The sequence below is a fragment of the Dendrobates tinctorius genome, unplaced genomic scaffold, assembly GCF_039654945.1.
Source record: "Dendrobates tinctorius isolate UK_male_01 unplaced genomic scaffold, ASM3965494v1 ptg000120l, whole genome shotgun sequence".
NCBI classification, from domain to species: Eukaryota; Metazoa; Chordata; class Amphibia; order Anura; family Dendrobatidae; genus Dendrobates; species Dendrobates tinctorius.
In genome coordinates, this window is record NW_027361788.1 from 169,420 (window position 1) to 193,345 (window position 23,926).

The 23,926-nt window shown below is 44.4% G+C and overlaps 1 protein-coding gene across 3 annotated transcripts in view; it reads left to right on the forward strand.

Moving 5' to 3' along the window:
- The window catches only part of RABGAP1 (RAB GTPase activating protein 1), a 263,850-nt gene that overhangs the window by 98,279 nt on the left and 141,645 nt on the right, over positions 1-23,926 (forward strand). For all 3 annotated transcript variants that reach the window (XM_073590685.1, XM_073590687.1, XM_073590686.1), the window contains exons 11-12: positions 6,201-6,375; positions 10,952-11,045. In XM_073590685.1, the coding sequence (XP_073446786.1) occupies positions 6,201-6,375; positions 10,952-11,045 (269 nt within the window). The remainder of the gene's footprint in view (positions 1-6,200; positions 6,376-10,951; positions 11,046-23,926) is intronic.

Here is a 23,926-nt window from a genome sequence, read left to right on the forward strand (position 1 = left end):
ACAACTTTTGGGGTCCAATTTATCCTGTTACCCTTGGGAAAAAAAATAGCGGGCTAAAGAATCCTTTTTGAGGAAAAAAATTTTTTTTTTTATTTTCATGGCTTTGCGTTTATAAACTTCTGTGACGCACTTGGGGGTTCAGAGTGCTCACTACACATCTAGATAATCTCCCTGTGGGTTCTAGTTTCCAAAATGGGGTCACTTGTGGGGGTTTCTACTGTTAAGGCACATCAGGGGCTCTGCAAACGCAACATGACGCCCGCAGAACATTCCATCAAAGTCTGCATTCCAAAATGGCGCTCCTTCCCTTCTGAGCTTTCCCATGCTCCCAAACAGTGGTGGTCCCCCACATATGGGGTATCGGTGTACTCAGGACAAATTGGACCACAATTGTGGTTCAATTTCTCCTGTTAGCCTTGTGAAAATAAAAAATAGCGGGCCAAAAAATAATTTTTGAGCAAAAAAAAAATGATTTTTTATTTTCAGTGCTCTGTGTTATAAACTTTTGTGAAGCACTTGGGGGTTCAAAGTGCTCACCACACATCTAGATAAGTTCCTTCGGGGGTCTAATTTCCAAAATGGGGTCACTTGTGGGGGAGCTCCAATGTTTAGGCACACAGGGGCTCTCCAAACGCGACATAGTGTCCGCTAACGATTGGAGCTAATTTTCCAATCAAAAAGTCAAATGGCGCTCCTTCCCTTCCGGGCTTTGCCGTGAGCCCAAACAGTGCTTTATGACCACATATGAGCTATCGGTGTACTCAGGAGAAATTCCCCACCAAATTTTAGGATCCGTTTTTTCCTGTTGCCCATGTGAAAATAAAAAAACTGAGGCTAAACAAAATTTTGTGAAGAAAAGTACTTTTTTTTTTTTTTTTTTATGGATAAATTTGTGAAGCACCTGGGGGGTTCAAAGTGCTCACTATGCATCTAGATAAGTTCCTTGGAGGGTCTAGTTTCCAAAATGGGGTCACTTGTGGTGGAGCTCCAATGTTTATGGAGTAAAAGAACAGATTAATCCAGCTCACCGCACTGCCTTGCTGGTAGGATCCAAAACCTGCGCACGGATTTGACTAGGCAGTCAATCAATAGTAGAAAAAAGGGAAGAAAGTTCCAGCGCTAGGAATGGAAAATTAAAAATCCATTTTATTGTGCCAATGCATATTAAAATTCCAGCAGGTACAGCATATCAGTCGGATGACTGCAGAACAACGCGTTTCGACGCCTCAGGTCTTAATCATGTTCTGACATTAAATGCAACCAACTTCCTTATGTTGGATTCTCCCACCTCCAATAATCAGAAACAGATGTGTGAACTGCTCCAAAGGAGCTCCTGATATGGTAATGGTAGGAGAGCCAAACAGAATGGAAGGAAAAACAGTCAGTGTAGACAACATAACATAAATAACATGCATAATATACTTTATCTTTTTTTCTCTCTTTCTTTCCTTTCCCCTCTCTATCTCCCTTTTCCTTTTTCCTTTTAAAAGGAGATATAAAAACTCCTAATGTAAAATAAAAAAGATGAATATGAACATCAATAATTGCAACCACATATTTTAAAGTACATATCACATATTCATGTCCCATAAATAATGTACCATAAATTATACTACAAAAGGATATGTACAAAAAAAAAAAACAAAAAAAAAAAAACCACGCAATCAAATATATAGGTAAATTCAGTATCCACCAAGACATCATCCCATCATTATTAGGGACAATTCCTAAGAGAAATTTTTATCCACATTAAATAAGTATGATGTCTACTGGATACACAAAAATCACATAATCTGAACTGTATCAAAGAGCAGTCTTTTCTCTTCCCTATTTCTCTCCTCCTACCCCTTCTTCCTTTCCTCATTCCTTTCTTTATCATATTTTTATTTATCAGATTAATATAAAGGAGAAAAAAGAAGAAAAAAAAAAAAAAACAAAAAAAAAACGAAATGAAAATATCTCCAAAAAAACTTTAAAAATTTTTTTTTTTCTCTTTTCCCCTTTTTCTTTTCTCCTCCTTTCTCCCTTTCTTCTTTTCCCTCTCTCCCTTTCCTTCCTTTCTCCTTTCCCTTCTCTTTTCTCTTTCTTTCTTTTTATTTTATATAAAAATATTTGATAAATCTCCAAATGAGAAAACCCCAACCAATACACAACAAACGATCCATACAATATATTGCAACCCCTGAATGAGAGTCTGGGATAAACGTATTTAATAATGCAATATAAGATCCTGTCGGCTATTCATTCCATCTGGATATCTTGTGCCCAGGGTGAAGATCCAGAAGGACTCCCTGTTCAAGAGTTTCCTTCTGTGATCTCCACCCCGAATCGGTCTGTGTACCTGTTCTATTCCCATGAAGTAAAAGCCACTGACATCCCCCTTGTGAACTGTGGCAAAGTGCTTTGAAACTGCCGAAACCGCAACAGCATTATGATTAGACACATCTGAGAGATGCCTCCTGATTCTGACCTTCAGGGGTCCCGTGGTGCAACCAGTGTATTGGATGTTACAAATTCTGCATGATATTAAATATACAATGTAGGAGGAATTACAATTTATTAAGTTTTTAATGGTAAATGTTTTTTTATTTACCATAGAAAAAAATGTTTTTCCTTTTTGTGCAAAATGGGGTCACTTGTGGTGGAGCTCCAATGTTTAGGCGCACAGTGGCTCTCCGAACGCGACATGACAACCGCTAAATATTTCAGCATATTTTCCATTCAAAAAGTCAAATGGCGCTCCTTCCCTTCTGAGCCCTGCCGTGCGCCCAAACAGTGGTTTATGACCATATATGAGGTATCGGTGTACTCAGGAGAAATTGCCCAACAAATTTTAGGATCCATTTTATCCTGTTGCCCATGTCAAAATGAAAAGACTAATGCTCAAAGAAAATTTATGTTGGAAAAATTAAAATGTCCATTTTTTCCTTCCACGTTGCTTTAGTTCCTGTGAAGCACCTGAAGGGTTAATAATCTTCTTGAATGTAGTTTTGAGTAGCTTGAGGGGTGCAGTTTTTAGACTGGTGTCACTTTTGGGTGTTTTCTGACATATAGACCCCTCAAAGTGACTTCAAATGTGAGGTGGTCCCTAAAAAAAAAATGGCTTTGTAAATTTTGTTGTAAAAATGAGAAATTGCTGGTCAACTTTTAACCCTTATAACTTCCTAACAAAAAAAAAATTTGTTTCCAAAATTGTGCTGATGTAAAGCACACATGTGGGAAATGTTATTTATTAACTATTTTGTGTCATATAACTCTCTGGTTTAACAGAAGAAAAATTCAAAATTTGAAAGTTGCAAAATTTTCAAAATTTTCGCCAAATTTCCATTTTTTTCCACAAATAAACGCAAAAATTATCGGCCTAAATTTACCACTAACATGAAGCCCAATATGTCGTGAAAAAACATTCTCGGAATCGCTAGGATGCGTTGAAGCGTTCCTGAGTTATTACCTCATAAAGGGACACTGGTCAGAATTGCAAAAAATGGCCCGGTCATTAAGGTCAAAATAGGCTGGGTCATGAAGGGGATAAGAATAGTAATGGGCGCCTGATGGCCCTATAAAAATAGACTTTGTGACTTTGAGTCCCTCCTTCATAAATGAAACAGGATGTGTCTGATGATGTGTCACACACCACATGGCCAGGTAAGGTTGTAAAATAATAAAATGACATTTCCCAGTGAATGCATTTGTCTTGGTTAAAGGCAATGCTAAAGTTGAAAAACGCTTCAAAAACGCTACGTATGAACATAGCCCAGGTGGTGGAGGAACATTTTTGTTTTGGGTTATTTTGCCTTGTATACAAATCATTATACTGGAAAGAATGTTCCTTAAGGCCTCTTTCACACTTCCGTTATTTGTAGTCAGTTAAAATCCGCCAAAATGGCGGAAAGTGGATCCGTTTGTAACTGATGCAAACGGATGCCACCGGACCGTTTTTTTTTGACGGATCCGTTGAATGCATAATTTTAAAGGAACTGCAGAGAGAGAGAATTTTTTTTCGTCCGCCAGAAAGGATTTCAGCGTTAATTTTTTCCCTGACTTCCTTTCTCCGGGCATGCGCACTGGAAAATGCGGATCCTACAACCATAAAAACGTTGCAGGGTCCGTTTCCGTGAGTTTCTGCTGAGATGGCCGTTGGCCAAACGATCGGATTAAACATTGTGCAGCTGACAGCCATCTAATGTGTCTGGCCAGCCTTAGCCTGTGTGCATATGATGCATTTTTGTTGCTTCCCCCTCACACACAATGATTTGGTGCTGAAAATACACAGTGTTTTACATAGTTAAAAAAGTGAATGAGATTGATATCTCTCGATGCTTACTTTGTCCTTGCAGAGCCAAGACTGTCAATTTTCAGAGTGTATTTCTCCCATGTTAATGAGTAGGGTAAAATGATGCAACAAAAATGCACATATTTTAGCAGCGATTTTCCTGGCAACACATGAAAATTTGCAGCAGAATTTTCTGCTGTAATTCCTGAAAGTGTGCAAATAGCTTTAGGATAAGAAACCAAACAGACAGAATGTATGAGCAGTTTAGCCTACATCATTTAGAGCAATATGACCCTTAAAAAGGACCTGACCCCAGGTCAAAAGCAGACAGTCTTTGCCTTTTATTTTTCTAAATTTGCGATATGGTTCAAGAGATATGAACCTTTTTATTCGGTGCTAATTTCCTGGCATTTACTAAAAGGGCGTGGCTCACAGGATCCTCTGGGGCATGTCTTTAGGCTGCCCTGCATAATTACCCTGTCAACCATGCCTCCTTTGAAGACCAACAAAATTGGCACAAGATAAAAAAAAAAAAGGCCCATATCTCAGGAACCGAACGGTGGATTTAAAACACACCTAACATCGCAATACTCATGGGAGTATCCAGAATAAAATAAGAACTAACACTTCCCACTTCTGATCCGATAACAGGTCCTGTTTAAGCGGTAAAGGTCCCCCTGAGCGAAGCATTTATGAATCGCTGCTGCTTGCTCTCGGACTCTTTGTCTGACTGCCGGCGGTCTGCACGGCACTTCTGAATAATGAAGCTGTCTATCTTGCCTGGATTGCTGCCTGCAGCTTGCGGCTCATACGTGTAGATGCTCTCTTAGACTGATTTGCTTGGTAAGGCTGGGATATTTATATTCTGGGATTAGCTGATGATGCATTCATTATAGAATTACGCGGTCTCCCGTGTACATCATTTCTAGGACTCTGCGGCATGTCATCATTGATTCTTTTTTCTTAAAGTGATCCTCCAGCAGTTCACAATAAAAATTGCACTATAAATGGCTAAAACAGTGTTAAGATGCCCTTTGCCCATCATTTATTCTTTCATTCTGGCACTATTATTCCCTGTCCCCTTCTTTTTTCTGTAGTATGGCTGCAAATGTCTCAGCATCCGCTATGCATGCTGCAGTATTAGACGTTCCCCCTGGGGTTCGGCTGGTACAGCCACCCAAAAGGGCTAGTGGCTCACACTACAAAAGCACAGCCTGAGATACCACCCTGGCCGAGGGGTGGCTCTGACTACAGAAGCACAGTTTGTTGCCCGAGGGTGCTCACTGCAGTACCTGAGAACAGCCACTATATAACATATGGTGCTGTGCTGTTCCGATTCTGTACACTATATACATTAAGCCGCCGTGTGAGCGGCAAACGGCTGATTGGGTGGTGTGCCGGGTGTTGGGCCTCCACCAATCTGATGACCTGTCCTAAAGATGAATCATCAATGTACAATTCCCTGGACAACTCACGTAATCTGTGTGGCCCCTTTTCATAATAGGCAATCAATGTATGATGAGAGGGCGTCCAACCGATTGGAGCCCCCCTGGTGAAGGGGCAGCAGTACCTGCCTCATTAGTCACAGAGGCACAGAGAAAACTACAATTATGTAAAATGTCATGGTACTTGAGATCTGATGCTAGCGGCCTGTAGTGGAAAGAGTATGTTGTGTGATGGCCACGAAATGCGTTGTGAATGCACAAAAGAGGAGTCAGATTATTTATGTACCTAAAGGGGATTTTTAATAAGGGGTAAATTGCAAAGTTTCTGGTTTTTACAGGCGCTTTTCATTTTTACCCATTTATGAACTTGAGACAATTTTATCCAATTCTCTATTTGGAACCAGATATGACAACAAGATAAATTGATGGAGAACCAAGGGGCCATGAATTCTGTATCTGAAGCACATTTTGTTCTGTTTCAGATTGAAAGGAAGGAGCGGAAGAGCAGCTGCGACACCTTCTATGAGGTCATGTGCTTGGAAAGTGAATCGGAAAGGGAGAGGAGGAAAACCACTGCAAGTCCATCCATCCGTCTCACCCAGTGCGGACCTCAAGGTACCAACATCCCCTCACCACCGGAGGATGATGAGGAGGAAGGTGAGCTCCCAAGTCCCATCTACCAGACTAATGCTGTGTCCTGAAAGCGCTTCTTGTGTAACCAATTTCATAGTAACATGGGTTACTGTTTGTAAAGGGTATGTCTGAGACTATAGGGCCTGTCACACTAAGCGATATCGCTAGCAATATCGCTATAACGTCGCTGGTTTTTGTGACGTTATAGCGATATTGCTAGCGATATCGCTATGTCTGATACTTACCTCCGATCGCTCCCCCGCTGGTTATCGCTGATCACGCGAGAACGTCCTGGACCGTTTCTCGTTGTCAGCTACCTGCTGGACTTCCTGCTGTGGAGACGAGCGACACGTGGACGCGGGCGGGAGGACGTCAGGATCGCCTCGTCTGACAGGTAAGTAACGACCCCTGACCCCTGCGATGTCGCTGGTGAGATCTGCCTGTGTGGCAGCTCACTAGCGACCACTTAGCGATGCACCAGCGATCCTGACCGCGTCATATCGCTGGTCGGGATTGCTGGTGCATCGCTAAGTGTGACAGTACCTTAAGTGACTGACACTGGACATCCCCTGCTGTTACCTGCTCCACCGGCAGCCGGGTGTAAACAGTATATGAACCCAGCATGGCATGGCTCCATACATTGTCAGTGGCTGCTCCCCAATATTGATGGGGAGATGAGGTGCAGTACCTGGGAGTTGATATTGAGAACCTATCCCATGAATAAAATCATCAATATGTTTAGTCTTGAACAACCCCTTTAATTCATGATTACCAATGGATGGTATATATACAAATCCAAGCTGTTGCACACCCATGTTGCAAAAGGGTTTTCCGCATCTGAACCTTTTATAAATATCCAAAGTATATGTGGAAAATATTTGATCTGTGCCCGAGCCCGTCCTTTTAGTAAGGAGGTCTCCGTGCATAGCACTCTCCATTGTAGTTTGTGAGGAGCTCAACCTGCCAAACATTAATAAAGAAAGTCGCACGCTGTATCAGCTGCTTATTGTAGTGCAGCAGCGGAGACCTCCGCTCTTCAGATATAGCCAATATATATCACAATACATGTTAGCAGACCCTGACCATATGGTTGGGGGTCACACAGAAGGACATGGAGGATTGCTCATCCTTGTGTTAGTCTCACACAATCCCTCTAAAGACTTTTTTTTTTCTTATAACAAAGTAAAGCAACAGTTATAAAAAAAAAAATAAAAAAAAGGTGACGAATAATCGAGGGATTACATAATCCGAAGTGAATAAACAGGAAAGACTTGGGAGAAAAGTGAAATTGTTCCTTTTCCTGAGAAGTCTGAGTCATGCTTATATCTGACATCTATACAAGAAGGCCCTTCCTTGTTGTACGGGTGAAGCTTTGATAGAAATGAAAGCTGGTAACACTGTACTGGTGATGAGCGAATATTCTGGGATAAGACGTTATCTGAGGATGCTCATGTGCTAATAGAGTATTTTTACCGTGTTCGAAAACAAATTCTAGAGTCCCCGCGGCTGCATGTCTGTTAGACTGCCACTACACATGCAGGGATTTCCTGTTTGTTAGGCAATGTGCATGTATTGTGGCTGTTGAACAGCCACGGGGACTCGAGCAATTTTTTTGAGCACGATGAAAATACTCAATAGGGCACGAACTTTCTCCGATAACGCCTTATCCGAGCATTCTGGCTCATCACTACTCTGTATCCATCACAATCCCACTTAATTGTAGGGTGGATTCACAGAGCCTGGTCCATCAACCACATCAGTAAGTAGAGAGCTCTGAGAACCAACTCTCACCTGATGGCACCTCTTCTTTTGATTAGACGTCCTGGCGTGGCGCACATGTGACCTCATGCCAGACCGGCTAAGCAAAAGAAGAGCTGACAGGGCTACTCCAGGTCCTGCAGAAATATTGCAAGTGTCGCACACTGTCTGCTGCCACTCCGGGCATCGGAAAAGCAATGGCAGAAAAGCTCTGCAGCGGTTCTGGGTTTTGTGTGTTTTTTTTGCACATATATTCCTCTTCTGTCATCAGTAAATTGGTGATGTTGCACCCATTGCACACAGATATATCAAGCGTTTACCCTTCCCTGCTCGGTCTGCGGGCAGAAGGAAAGGTGCCCACATTACATTGTGCTCCAGGACTTACTACTAAACCGTGAATTGCTGATTGTCAGATGCACTGGATGAGCTGATGCAGCATAAAATAATCTCCGCACCCAAAGCTCTCCATTTTATTGGCAGCTATTAACAGTGTATTGTATCTTCAGCTGAGCTGGCATCAAAAGTGCCCGCCACCCACACACTGACGATAAATCTCCTTTTCAGGCCATTTACAGATTAATGGGGTTTTTCCAGTTTCGTGCTACCGTGAAGCTATAAGATATAAACAGTGCCACACTTTTCTACAGGCAGCACCTGGTATTGCAGTTCAGATTTTGTGTACAAAAGCATTTATCTACTTTACGTCTACTCTTGATAACTTATTGTGCAAAATGTGCAGCTGTGAGCATTTCCCTAAAAATATACCTGTGTTAAGTTAACTTTTTTAAGCTGCAATACCAGACTCAACCCATGGTCAGGAGCAGCGCTGTTGAGACTCCCTTATCTTTTCCCAGACAACCCATTAATAATTGAAGTGTCATACATCTTTCTAATATTTTTTTTTTTTCTAATTCCTCAACTTTCTTTACAACATCTGCTTGTTGTCACTGAATGTAACATTCTTGTTGACCATCAGTAGCCTAAAGGGGCTGTTCACTACTCAGACAACCCCTTCTCAATCCCTATGTTTTTCCCCAGTAAAATAGTAACACTTATACTCCCCTCCAGTTCTGGCTCCGCTCCAGTGGTGTTGGCACTGTCTCTCCCGGGGATTGCTTGACGTTATGTCACGCGATCCCAGAGGACAATCTGTGCTGATATTATCGTATTAACACTTACAAAAAAAAAAGTATCGCTGTATTTAAATAGAGAAGTGTTTGGCTGTCTGACAGCGCAGTTCAGTTAGAAATAAAACTATACATTACTTGTTCTCCCCAGGTCCGGCACTGGGTCCCTTCAGTTGCACACGGTGTCTTATTGTTGACAGTGCTGCAGCTGATAACTGAACTGCCGCTGAGCTCACTGATTGGCTGTAGTGCTTCCATTATGACGTCAGCTTTGCAGACGTAAAAGGCACCAGAGGGAGCAGTTGAGACTGCTTTGGACCCAGGGAGGTTGAGTAAAGAACAGTTAGTTTGTTTTTGTTTTTTTGTTTTTCTTAAGCAAACTGCAGCCAAAGGACAAGGGATTTCCAAAATCTGAAAAACCTTTCAAAGTAAAAGTAATTGATTTCCCCCCACCCACCTCCTAGTTTGATTGACCTCCCCTCAGGCCTGGTATATAATTACAAGCCGCCTCCAGAACCCGCACACAGTGGTGCTCCCCTGGACTTGAATCACTGGGAGGGAACTGGGCTTGAATCACTGAATAAAGTACCCAATTTTATACATCTTAATATAAAACATAACTTAATATGAAATGTTAAAAATATTATGCATATATATCAAAATAAACAATAATGACTCCAACATCCAAGCTATTGTCTTTATTATGAGGGGAGGAGGAGAAGAAAATGACTCTAATATACTGCTATTGTCTCCCTGCCCACCAGTGGAGGTTGGCACCCTATTCCTGCGCAGTGGCGCCCCCACTCATCGACGGCTATCCCTCCCTCTTCCTAAATGACCCTATTATAAAGGTATATGGTGCAGAGGACTCAGTAGTAAAGTACCGTATGTTTAAAATCAGGTCATCATGGCACCCTGCTTCTGATATATCATATGGCCCGTGTAATATATCAGAGAGGGAGGCTTGTATAGCCAAGAGACAGACTAAGGTTGTTTCAGAAAAAATTGTGGTTATACTAGGAGAGGGAAAATATGCATATCTAGTAATAATCTCACCCCATAGGTTAGTCTGTTGACCTGATTATAACTATGGTACCTTACTGCTGGGTCCTCTGCACCCTATACCTTTTTAACAGGGTAATTTAGGGAGAGGGAGGGATAGCCATCAACGAGTGGGGACGTCGCTGTGCAAGAATAGGGTGCCAACCTCTGCTGGTCGGCAGGGAGACATTAGCAGTATATTAGGGTGATTTTTTTTTTCTCCCCCCTCCCCTCACAATACAGGCAATAGCTTGGCTGTTGGAGTCATTATTGTTTATTTTGGTATTTATGCATAATATTTTTAACATTTAATATCAAGTTATGTTTTATATGATTTATATTTATAAAATTGGGTACTTTATTCGATGGTTCAATTATATTCTTTGCTACTTTTCTAATTGATATGCGGAGGGGACTGGGCATTTCGGCAAATGATTTGTACCCAATTTCAATACTGCAATCAAACTTCTTTTAGTTCTTAATATCAAATTTGCCAGAATGGAAGAACCTACAGTACGAGTATTTGCGTCCAGGATAACAAGTTTGGGGGCCTAGTGACAGGTTTCTTTTTAACACCACCTAAATAATTCTTCAGCACATTATGTGTTTGAGCTCTGTTTCTGTGTTTCATTGTTGGGTAATTTCTGAACACTTCTATGTTATTTTTCCCCTAGATAATGATGAACCCCTTCTGAGCGGTTCTGGAGATGTATCCAAAGAATGTGCGGAAAAAATCTTGGAAACCTGGGGAGATCTTCTGTCAAAATGGTAAGGGAACATCTATGTGGTATTGCATTCATTATTACAATCTTCCTGTCAGACTCCCTTGAATTCAGAAGAGCTCCTTATGGTTCAGGCCAGATAGTGATATTAAGTCCCAGTATCTCCGAACTGGAACTATTAATGCCAGTGTGTGGTTGGTGCCAAGAGAGGCTTGTTTTTTTTTGCCAGACAAGTTGTCGTTTTGAATGACACCCTTCATTTTAACATACAATGTCCCGGAAAATGGAAAAAATATTCACCCTTCTAAATTTAGTACTTTGTAGAGCCTCCTTTTGCAGTAATTACTACTGCAAGTCAGTTTCGATAAGCCTCTATGTGCTTTCAACATCTGGCCACTGGTATTTTTGCCCATTCCTCAATGCAAACTGCTCTAGCTCCTTCAAGTTAGATGGTTTCCTCTGTTGAACAGCAATCTTCAAGTCTGACCACACATTCTCCTTTGGATTAATGTCTGGGCTGTGACTAGGCCACTCTAAAACATTTACACATTTCCCCATAACCCACTTGAGTGTTGCTTTAGCAGTATGCTTTGGGTCATTGTCTTGTTGGAAGGTGAACCTCTGTCTCAAACCACTGACCGACTGAAACAGGTTTTGGTCAAGAATATCCCTGTATTTCACACCATCCATCTTCCCCTCGACTTGGACTTTTTTCCCTGTTCGTGCTGCCGAAAAACATCCCCACAGCATGATTCTGCCACCACCATGTATCACTGTGGGGATAGTGTTCTTGGTTTGATGAGCTGTGTATTTAAATATTTTTATTAAAGTTTTTATAAAACTGGGAGGTGGACAGGGATGGGGAACAAGAAAAAGGGAGGGGGAAAGGGTAAATGTACATAGGAAGGGTAAGGGTCATAAAAAATAGAGAACCCTTGTAACAAAGCATACATTAATAAGTATGCAAAAAACTAATGTCAATAAGAGGCACAATAATGCTGAACCTTTAAGGAGGAGATGCAAGAAGGCGGTCTAGTCCAATCACTTAAGGAAGTGCATGAGAGAAATTTAAACTCGTCCAAAATGAGCTGTGTTAATTTGAAGCCATAGCATTTTCCTTGGTGGCCAAAAATTTAATTTTTTTTTACTCTGTCGCCTCATTGGGGGACACAGAACCATGGGTGTTATGCTGCTGTCCACTAGGAGGCGACACTATGCATAATCTGAAAAAGATTAACTATGGCTCCTCCTCTGCAGTATACACCCCGGCACACCTAAGATTTTTTTCCTTTTTTTCACTCTGTTTTTTCAACGGAATTACAGATGAAGAAAAGTGGGTCTCTTGTGAGACTCCTGGCATGGCTCCTTCCTCGGTCCCCTATTATGGGGTGCCCGGTTGAAGTCGAGATGGTTATTCCCCATGCCGCTCCTTCCCCAGTCCCTCGGGTGCTGGTTCGAAGTCGAGAGCCCCCCTCCTTCCCCAGTTCCTTTTGGGTTCTGGGTCGAGGCGAGGATGAAGCCCCCTGATGGTGACAGCAGCACCCTCCCTAATTCCCCTTTGGGGACATTAGGTTGAGACGCCTCAGGTAGGGTCTCTACAGGCACTGCAGCTCCCAGTAATGAGCCAGCACACTGCAGCTGCAACCAGGGACCCCAGCACAGCTGCGGGCTCCTGTCGGGGGAGTGTAGGCAGGCATGGCACATTAGAGACACAGGGCTCCCTGCGCCCCTGTCTCTGCGGCAGCACCAGCTCTATAGTGCTTCAGGGGGACCCCTCACAGGGCCCCCCTTCCGCTTATAAACCCACCGCTATCCTGCCTTTCAATCTGGGGGGGCCTGGTTCAGATCCGACCCCCTCCGGGACTTCCGCGCCAGCCTGGAGCCTTCCTGGGCATCAGGCACCCAATTTAGGCCGCGGCTTCAGCCTACCTGACGCCACCGCCTCCTCTCCGCCCCCCCGGATGACAAATATGACACTCTGCAGTGTCAGAGGGGGCGGATCAAAGCAGAAAGGGCACGTTTCCACACAGCTCTGCGTGGTTTTTTTCAGCACTCCGCCCCCTTCTTCTCCTTCCTCCTTTTCTCGGCGGCCATTTCTGCTGCAGCACAGAGAGCTCAGCGGGACGCCAGTCTCCTGGGGGCACAGGACTGTGGATCTTCGGCTCTGGACCTAGGGGCAAACTGGTGGGGTAAGATCACAGCTGGGTTTTTTACTCAGCTGTGAAGTCCATATTCCCCATAAGGCTCCCTTTATAGGTTTCCTCTGCATAGCCACCCCTGTAGGGTCCTCTGCATAGCCATCCCTTCTACACTCTTGCACTGTGCCGGGCTCAAGGTCCAAGAGAACCAGAGAACCAGGTAGAATTGTTTTTATGTATTCTGCACAGCCTGCCAAACCAATCTACCCAGTGGCAGCACGTACCCGCACTGCCGGGCCTGTATTCAGAATACTGGGTCAGAACCCCAAGAAGCCCCTACCAATGCCTCGGTATCGGCTACCACGCCGGAATGGGCTACCCAGATGTCACAATCTATGACGCAGTCTATAGATAACCTAACCTCCGCATTGCTTCAGGCTCTGCAGGGTCATACCTCGGCTATGAACGTTACCCAGCAAAGGGAGAGCGCGACTCAGGGACATGCTGTTCCTGACGCACCCAGATGCAAGCGGACCCACAGGTCGCGTTGATCTGCGTCATCCCATAGCACACGGTCATCCCCCTCAAGGGAGAGACACCGTAGTTCCAGGTCACCTAGACTGTCCCCTACCAGGGACAGACGACGCGGATCTCCACAACGATCCCCGACCACAGAAAACCTCCACCCCGGTTCACCCACCAGGGGAAGCCTCAGCGATGCACAAGATTCGGAAGGCACCTGTGACTCCGACTCAGACAACGAGACAGGGGGGTCCCTGATACCAATTTACCAATTCCCCCTAGCAATACAGCGCTAGTCGAGGACGTAATCTCTTCCATTCATCGGGTGCTGGATATTTCTGATCCGCCCCCAGAAGTGCCAGAACACAAGATTTCCTTTTGAAGGTGTTCTGAAACCGCCTAAGGTCTTCTCTAATCACCCAGAATTTAAGGCGATCCTTAACAAGCAGTTTTCACAGCCTGAGAAAAAATTCACCAATCGCAAATATTTGGAGGCAATGTATCTCTTCCCGCAGAAGGACACCAAGGAATGGACAGATCCACCTGAAGTGGACCCCCAAGTCTCTAGACTAGCAGCACAGACACTGCTCTCATTGCCGGATAGCTCAACCCTCAGGGACGCAGCAGACCGGCAGGTTGAACGCATGGCTCGTTCAATTTATGAGGCTGCAGGGGCCTTCCTGGCTCCCGAGTTCGCTTCAGTTTGGGCTGCCAAGGCCATTCTGACTTGGGCCAAAAAATTACAAGCCGGCCTCCAAGCATCAACCCCTGAGCTGTCGGACCAAGCGGTTCAAATAGCAGTGGTGACAGATTACATGCTTCATGCAGCTCTGGATTCTGCAAGGTGTGTAGCGGGGATAGCATCCAACCCCATCACGATTCGGCGTATCCTCTGGCTGCGGGAATGAAAAGCGGACGCGGCCTCAAAGAAATCCCTCACGCACCTCCTGTACCTCAGTGGGCGGCTTTTCGGTGAAAAGTTGGACGCAATGATATCCAACGCCACCGGTGGTAAGAGTACCTTTCTCCCCCAACTAAAGCCTAAACGCACTTATAAAAGGCGTAACCAAACACGATTCCGATCCTTTCGGAATTCTTCGGGCTGGTCCATCTCGCGTCCAGCACAAAATCGTAACCGTTCCCCACGCAGGGACAACTCACGGCCGCCGCAAAGGCCGGACAAGACCTGGCAGTCAAATGCAGGCCAGTCGAAGCCCAAAGGAGGGAAACCCCAGACTTTCTCCTCATCATGACTCACTAACTCCGGAAGACACCCCACCCGTAGGCGGACGACTTTTGCTCTTTCAGCAAGTCTGGCTGCCTATTACAGAAGACAGGTGGGTCAGGGAAATAGTGTCTTCCTTATACAAGATAGAGTTAATTTCCAACCCACCGAACCGGTTCTTCCTCTCTGTTCCCCCAAACCCGCCAGCCAAGGCTCGTGCCTTTCACCAAGCGGTTTCTTCCCTTATCCAAGCAGGAGTCATAGTACCGGTTCCCGCGGCCGAGCGTTTCCGAGGGTTCTACTCCAATCTATTCGTAGTCCCCAAGAAAGGAGGCAGCGTATGGCCCATATTGGATCTAAAACAACTCAACAAATACGTACGGGTTCGTCATTTTCGCATGGAGTCCCTTCGGTCCATCATTGCGTCCATGGAGCAGGGAGAATATCTCGCCTCCATAGACATACAAGATGCATACCTGCATATACCGATTGCTCCCGCCCATTAAAGATTTCTCAGGTTCACAATCAACCAGGACCACTACCAGTTCGTGGCTCTTCCGTTCGGACTCGCCACGGCTCCAAGAACGTTTACCAAGATCATGGCAGCCACCATGGACGTTCTACACTCCAGAGGCATAGTAGTCGTTCCATACCTGGACGATCGCCTCATCAAGGCATCCACCTTCGAAGACTGCGGGATCAGCGTCTCAATCACAATCGACACTCTGAGTCGCCTGTGCTGGTTAGTCAACCTACAAAAGTCATCGACTACCCCGAGTCAGTCTCTGACCTTCCTGGGGATGCTATTTGACACCTCCAGGGGTTTGGTGCTCCTTCCCAAGGACAAGGCACTGGCTCTCCTCCTAGGAGTTCGCATCCTCCTTCGCAGCCCCCCCCGATCTCTCCGGTTTGCCATAAGAGTCCTCGGCAGGATGGCGGCAGCAATGGAAGCAGTCCCATTTGCCCAGTTTCACCTCAGGCCTCTCCAACTAGCCATTCTCAGTTCCTGGGAGAGGAACCCTTTTTCCCTCGACAGGGAGTGCCGACTAACATCGTCAACCAGGAGGTCTCTGCACTGGTGGCTCAAGCCAATCTCGCTTGCAACGGGGAAATCCTTTCTCACTGGTCAATGGAATGTCCTGACCACCGACGCGAGCCTGACAGGTTGGGGTGCCTTGCACCTACATCACAGGGCACAGGGCAAGTGGTCACCAGTGGAAGCGAATATGCCTATCAATATCCTGGAAATTCGAGCCATCTTCCTGGCGTTGAGAGCCTTTCGTCACTTACTGGCAGCCTCTCATATCAGAGTACAGTCGGACAATGCCACGGCTGTGGCATATGTGAACCACCAAGGCAGGACCCGCAGTACCCAGGCGATGAGAGGTGACACATATCCTCCACTGGGCGGAAGACACTGGGTCGGTACTCTGCGGTCCACATCCCTGTGTGGACAGCTGGGAAGCCGACTTCCTCAGCAGACAAGGAATGGACTCAGGAGAGTGGTCTCTCCACCCCGAAATTTTTCGCCAGATCTACCATCGCTGGGGACCCTGGATGTGGACCTCATGGCATCCCATCTCAATGCCAAGGTCTCCAAGTTCATGGCCAGAACACACGATCCGCGGTCGCTCGGAGCAGATGCCCTGGTTCAGGACTTGACCCAGTTCCAGCTTCTGTACATCTTTACACCTCTCCCCCTCATATCCAGAGTGGTGAGGAAGATCAAACAAGAGGGAGTTCCAGCCATCCTAATCGCGCCGGACTGGCCCAGACGTACATGGTACGCCGACATCGTACAACTTACAGTAGACGCCCGCTGGCGTCTCCCCGACCGTCCCGATCTTCTGTCACAAGGCCCGTTCTACCACCAGAACTCAGGGCTCTCAATTTGACGGCGTGGCCCTTGAGACCTGGGTTCTAACCCAGGCAGGGCTCTCACCAGATGTCATTAGAACCATGATCAGGGCACTGAAGCCAGCCTCCGCCAAGATTTATTACCGTACTTGGAGAGCCTTCTTTACCTGGTGCGACTCTCGCAGCCAGAGCCCACTCCCTTATTCCCTTCCCAAAGTACTAGGTTTTCTCCAATCGGGTCTGGATGCCAAGCTGTCCCTCGGCTCGCTTAAGGGCCAGGTGTCAGCGCTCTCAGTGCTTTTTCAGAGACGCATTGCTAACAGGCCGCAAGTAAGGACCTTTCTTCAGGGGGTTTCCCGATTTGGTTCCTCCCTACAGACGTCCACTGGAAACGTGGGACCTCAACCTGGTCCTGACAGCATTGCAGGGACCAGCTTTCGAACCCCTTAAGGAAGTCCCACTCCGCCTTCTATCCCAGAAGGTGGTCTTTCTGGTGGCAATTACTTCACTACACAGGGTGTCTGAACTGTCAGCACTCTCCTGCAGACGGCCCTTCCTGGCTTTTCACCAGGACAAGGTGGTTCTCCGTACGGTCCCATCCTTCCTTCCGAAGGTTGTGTCCAACTTCCACCTCAATGAGGAAATTTCTCTGCCATCCCTTTGCCTGGTTCCGGTTCATAGAGTGGAGAAGGCTCTGCATACGCTAGACATCGTCAGGGCATTGCGTATATACGTGTCTAGGACTGCGCCCTTTTGGAGGTCTGATTCCCTTTTCGTTCTTCCGGAAGGTGTCCGTCAGGGTCTGCTGGCTTCCAAAGCTACCTTTGCCAGGTGGATCAAATCCACCATACAAGAGGCTTACCGCCTTAAAAATTCTCCTCTTCCAGCCGGCCTCCTGGGCAATTCGGCACCAGGCTTCGGCACAACAAGTGTGTAAGGTGGCCACTTGGACTAGTCTACACACGTTTGCGAAACACTACAGAGTCCATACCCAGTCTTCAGCGGACGCGAGCCTGGGTAGACGGGTTTTGCAGGCAGCGGTGCCCCAACTTTAGGGACCTGTCTGCATAATATTCGTCCATTGCTTCCCACCCAGGGACTGCTTTGGGACGTCCCATGGTTCTGTGTCCCCCAATGAGGCGACAGAGTAAAGGAGATTTTTGTGTACTCACCGTAAAATCTTTCTCTTAGCCTCTAATTGGGGGACACAGCTCCCAACCTGTTGCCCTTACGCGCCGTTGTTACGGTTGAGTTCGCATATTGTTCTTTGAGCTCGTACATGGTAGCCTTATTACAGGCATAGTTGTTATTTCTGTTAACTTCCTCCTAATGCTTTTGCACAAAACTGGAGAAAGCTGACGCCGTCCAGGGGTGTATACTGCAGAGAAGGAGCCATAGTTAATCTTTTTAGATTATGCATAGTGTCGCCTCCTAGTGGACAGCAGCATAGCACCCTTGGTTCTGTGTCCCCCAATTAGAGGCTAAGAGAAAGAGATTTTACGGTGAGTACACAAAAATCTCCTTTTTGTCTTATCTGACGACAGCATCTTCATACATTTGGGGAGTCTACCACATGTGTTTTGGCAAACTCAAAGCTAGCCTTACAATTTTTATGTGTAATTAAAGGCTTTTTTTTGCCCACTCTTCCATGAAGAGCACCTCCATGGAGTGTATGGCTTAGGCTGAGTTCACACGTGGCGTTTTTAACTGCGCGATTTTGCCGCGAAAACGCGAAAAATAAGCATCCCATGCATTCCTATGGGATTCCGCAATGCTGTACTAATGCTGCGGTTTTTACCGCAGCGGAATCTCTTTGCGGTAAAAACCGCAGCATGCTCATTAATTTGCAGAATCGCGGCGATCCCGCACCCATAGGAATGCATTGTTCCGCTTACTTCCCGCATGTGGCTGTGCACACCATGCGGAAAGTAAGCAGAACATTTGCGGATGGTACCCACTGTCCGGAGGAGAGGAGACTGTCCTCCGGGCTTTGGGTACCATATCCCTGTAAAAAATAGAATTTAAAAATAAAAAATATTGTTATTCTCACCCTCCGACGTCCCGCGCAGCCTTCCCGCTTCTCTCCACGCTCTCGTTCCCAGTAGTCCTTTGCGAAAATGCCAGCGATGGCGTCCGTTCTCGCGGGATCGCGAAGTCTCGCGGTCATTCGCACGACGTCATCGCGAATTACCGCAAGACATCGCGATCCCGCGAGAACGGACGTCATCGCGGGCATTTTCGCAAAGGATTACTGGGAACGAATGCGCGGGACGTCGGAAGGTAAGAATAACACCATTTTTTATTTTTTTTTTACATTCTATCTTTTACTACTGATGCGGCCTCAGTAGTAAAAAGTTGGTCACACTCGTCAAACACTATGTTTGACGAGTGTGACCAACCTGTCAATCAGTTCTCCAAGCGATGCTACAGATCGCTTGGAAAACGCTAGCATTTTGCAAGCTAATTACGCTTGCAAAATGCTAGTTTTTCCGCGGGAAAATCGCGGGAATTTAAAATGCGATTTTTTTTTTTTTTTTCCCGCGGACTGGAATTCCGGAATTCTCGCGGTAATTTCCGCGAGAGTTCCGGTACGTGTGCACTTAGCCTTATTGTGGTTTTATGGGCAGATACCCTAGTCTGTGCTTGGGAACTCTGCAGCTCCTTCAGGGTTACCATTGGTCTCTGTGCTGCCTCTCTGATTAAGGCCCTCTTTGCCTGCGCTGCGGGTTTTGATGGGTGGCCTTCTCTTGGCATGTTTATTGATTTCTGAACTCTTCCTGAGTTAAAACATTAGTATTGTCATTTCTAAATGATTATGAACTTGTTTTCTTAGCATTAAGAGGTCTGCAAGCACTGCATTTTTTGTTCTTTTGACTATTTCTCATTTTCTGAAAATAAATACAAAATTTAGTGCTTGGAAATTCGAAGACATGTCAGTAGTTTATAGAATAAAAGAGCAATTTACATTTTACTTAATTTTTGCCAGGAGTTTTATTTTTATGTAATCACTGGCCTTGGAGGATGTTGATTCAGTTGTTTAATTTTGTAGAAAAAAAAGCAGATCACAGACATGGCACAAAACTAGTCATTTCAAATGCCAACTTTCTGGCCTTAAGAAACACTAAAAGAAATCAAGAACAAAAAATGTGGTAGTCAGTAATGGTTACTTTTTTTAAACCAAGCATAGGGGAAAATTATGCAATCACTCAATTCTGAGGAAAATATTATGTAAATTTTCAGTCCTAAAACTAACACCTGCATCAAATTAGATCTGCTCGTTAGTCTGCATCTAAAAAGGAGTGATCACACCTTGGAGAGCTGTTGCACCAAGTGGACTGACATGAATCATGGCTCCAACACGAGAGATGTCAATTGAAACAAAGGAGAGGATTAGCAAACTCTTAAAAGAGGGTAAATCATCATGCAATGTTGCAAAAGATGTTTGTTGTTCACAGTCAGCTGTGTCTAAAATCTGCACGAAATACAAACAACATGGGAAGGTTGTTAAAGGCAAACATACTGGTAGACCAAGGAAGACCGTCTTAGATGAAGGAATTGAGGGTAAACTGATAAAATTTGCTCATGACACAAAGCTAGGAGGGATAGCTAATACTAGAGAAGAGAGAGAGAGGATCCAAAAAAATATAAATAAAATGGAGCAGTGGGCAGCAACTAACAGAATTGTTTCTTAACAGGGAAAAATGCAAAGTACTACATCTGGGCAATAAAAATGAAAAAAGCATATACAGAATGGGAGGAATAGGGCTAAGCAACAGCACATGTGAAAAAGACTTGGGTATTACTAATAGATCACAGACTGAATATGAGTCAAGAGTGTGATGCAGCAGCAAAAAAAGGCAAATGCAAATCTAGGATGTATTAATAGAAACATACAGTCTAGATCACGTGAAGTCATTATTGCCCTCTACTCCTCTTTGGTCAGACCTCATCTGGAATACTGTGTCCAGTTTTGGGCGCCACATTTTAAAAAAAGACATCAACAAACTGGAGCAAGTTCAGAAAAGAGCGACCAGAATGGTGACCGGTCTGCAAACCCTGTCTTATGAGGAAAGGTTGCATGATTTGGGAATGTTTAGCTTGCAAAAGAGAAGACTGAGAGGAGACTTAATAGCTGTCTACAAATATCTAAAGGGCTGTCACATTGTAGAAGGATCAACTTTATTCTCATTTGCACAAGGAAAGACTAGAAGCAATGGGATGAAACTGAATGGGAGGAGACACAGATTAGATATTAGAAAAAACTTTTTGACAGAGTGATCAATGAGTGGAACAGGCTGCCACAAGAAGTAGTGCGTTCTCCTTCAATGGAAGTCTTCAAACAGAGACTGGACAGACATCTGACTGGGATGATTTAGCGAATCCTGCTTTGAGCAGGGGGTTGGACCAGATGGCCCAGGAGGTCCCTTCCAACGCTACGATTCTATGACCGGAAACTTAAAGCAATATGTCTCCAAAACAGGAAATGCACAACAAAACAAATGAATGGGAGGAAACTGGAGTCAACATCTGTGACCGAACTGTAAGAAACCGCCTAAAGAAAATGGGATTTACATACAGAAAAGCTAAACGAAAGCCATCATTAACACCTGTCCTAAACAAAAAAAAAAAAAAAAAAGGTTGCAATGGGCTAAGGAAAAGCAATCGTGGACTGTGGATGACTGGATGAAAGTCATATTCAGTGATGAATCGTGAATCTGCATTGGGCAAGGTGATGATGCTGGAACTTTTGTTTGGTGCCTTTCCAATTAGATTTTTAAAGATGACTGCCTGAAGAGAACATGCAAATTTCCACAGTCATTGATGATATGGGGCTGCATGTCAGGTAAAGGCACTGGGGAGATGGCTGTCATTACATCTTAAATAAATGCACAAGTTTATGTTGATATTTTGGACACTTTTCTTATCCCATCAATTGAAAAGGATGTTTGGGGATGATGAAATCATTTTTCAAGATGATAATGCATCCTGCCATAGAGCACAAACTGTGACAACATTCCTTGAAAAAAGACACATAAGGTCAATGTCATGGCCTGCAAATAGTCCGGATCTCTATCCAATTGAAAATCTTTGTTGGAAGTTGAAGAAAATGGTCCATGACAAGGCTCCAACCTGCAAAGCTGATCTGGCAACAGCAATCAGAGAAAGTTGGAGTCAAATTGATGAAGAGGACTGTTTGACACTCATTAGTCCATGCCTCAGAGACTGCAAGCTGTTATAAAAGCCAGAGGTGGTGCAACAAAATACTAGTGATGTGTTGGAATGTTTTCTTTGTTTTTGTTTTTCATGATTCCATAATTTTTTCCTCAGAATTGAGTGATTCCAAAATTTTTCCCCTATGCTTGGTTTAAAAAAGTAACCATTTCTGACTACCACATTTTTTGTTGCCATTTGAATTGACTTTAGTTTTGTGCCATGTCTGTGATCTGCTTTTTTTTTTTTTTTCTACAAAATTGATCAACTGAATGAACATCCTCCAAGGCTGGTGATTCCATAATTTTTGCCAGGGGTTGTATATCTATAAAGAGAAAAATCAGACAAGCTGAAAATTTTGCAGCGGTCTCTTAATTTGTTTCCAGAGCAGTATATGTATATAATGTTAGGTAGTGAAAAAATATTCAGGAATTTTGTCTAACAAAAAAAAAAGTCGCCATTTTTTGATATCTGTAACTTTTTTATATTTCCGTTGATGAACCTATAGAAGGAATTTTTTTTTTTGTGTCACAAGCTGATTTTATTTTTTTTGTATTGATGCCCTTTTTTGGCGGGGGCAGATACAACATTTTGCTTACTTTTTATTGCAGTTTTCTTTTTTCTTTTAAGGAAGGTATGATAACCAAAAAAACTCAAGACATAATAATAGTTTGGGTCAGATTATATTTTTTATATACACTACCGTTCAAAAGTTTAGGATCACTTAGGAATTTCCTTATTTTTTGAAAGAAAAGCACCTTTTTTTTCCAATGAAGCTAACATTAAATGATTCAGAAATACATTCTATACATTAATATGGTAAATGACTATTCTAGGTGCAAATGTCTGCTTTGTAATGCAATATCTTCATAGGTGTACAGAGGGCCATTTCCAACAACCATCACTCCAATGTTTTTATGGTACTTTGTGTTTGCTAACTGTGTAAGAAAGCTTATGGATGGTTTGAATACCCTTGAAAGCCCTTGTACAAGTATGTTAGCACAGCTGAAAACTGTTTGGCTGAGTAGAGAAACTACGCGTATAAACCAGACCTTCCCTTGAGCTAGTTGAGAATCTGGAGCATTACATTTGTTGGTTCCATTAAACTCTAAAAATGGCCAGAAAAAACGAACTTTCATTTGAAACTCGACAGTCTATTCTTGTTCTTAGAAATGAAGGCTATTCCATCCGAGAAGTTGCTAGGGAACTGAAGATTTCCTACAATGGTGTGTACTACTCCCTTCAGGGGAGAGCACAAACAGGCTCTAACCAGAGTAGAAAGAGAAGTGGGAGTCTCCACTGCACAACTGAGCAACAAGACAAGTGCATTAGAGTCTGCAGTTTGAGAAATCGACACCTCACAGGTCCACAAGTGGTAGCTTCATTAAATAGTATACGCAAAACGCCAGTGTCAACGTCTACAAGAGGCAACTCCGGGATGCTGGCCTTCATGGCAGAGTGGCAAAGAAAAAGCCATATCTGAGACTGGCTAATAAAAGGAAAAGATTAATATGGGCAAAAGAACACAGACATTGGACAGAGGAAAATTGGAAAAAAGTGTTATGGACAGACGAATCCAAGTTTGAGGTGTTTGGATCACACAGAAGAACATTTGTGAGACGCAGAACAACTGAAAAGATGCTGGAATCTGTCAAGCATGGTGGAGGTAATGTGATGGTCTGGGGTTGCTTTGGTGCTGGTAAAGTGGGAGATTTGTACAAGATAAAAGGGATTTTGAATAAGGAAGGCGATCACTCCATTTTGTAATGCCATCCCATACCCTGTGGACAGCACTTGATTGGAGCCAATTTCATCCTACAACAGGACAATGACCCAAAGCTCACCTCCAAATTATGCAAGAACTATTTAGGGAAGAAGCAGGCAGCTGGTATTCTATCTGTAATGGAGTGGCCAGCGCAGTCACCAGAGCTCAACCCCACTGAGCTGTGTGGGAGCAGCTTGACCGTATGGTAC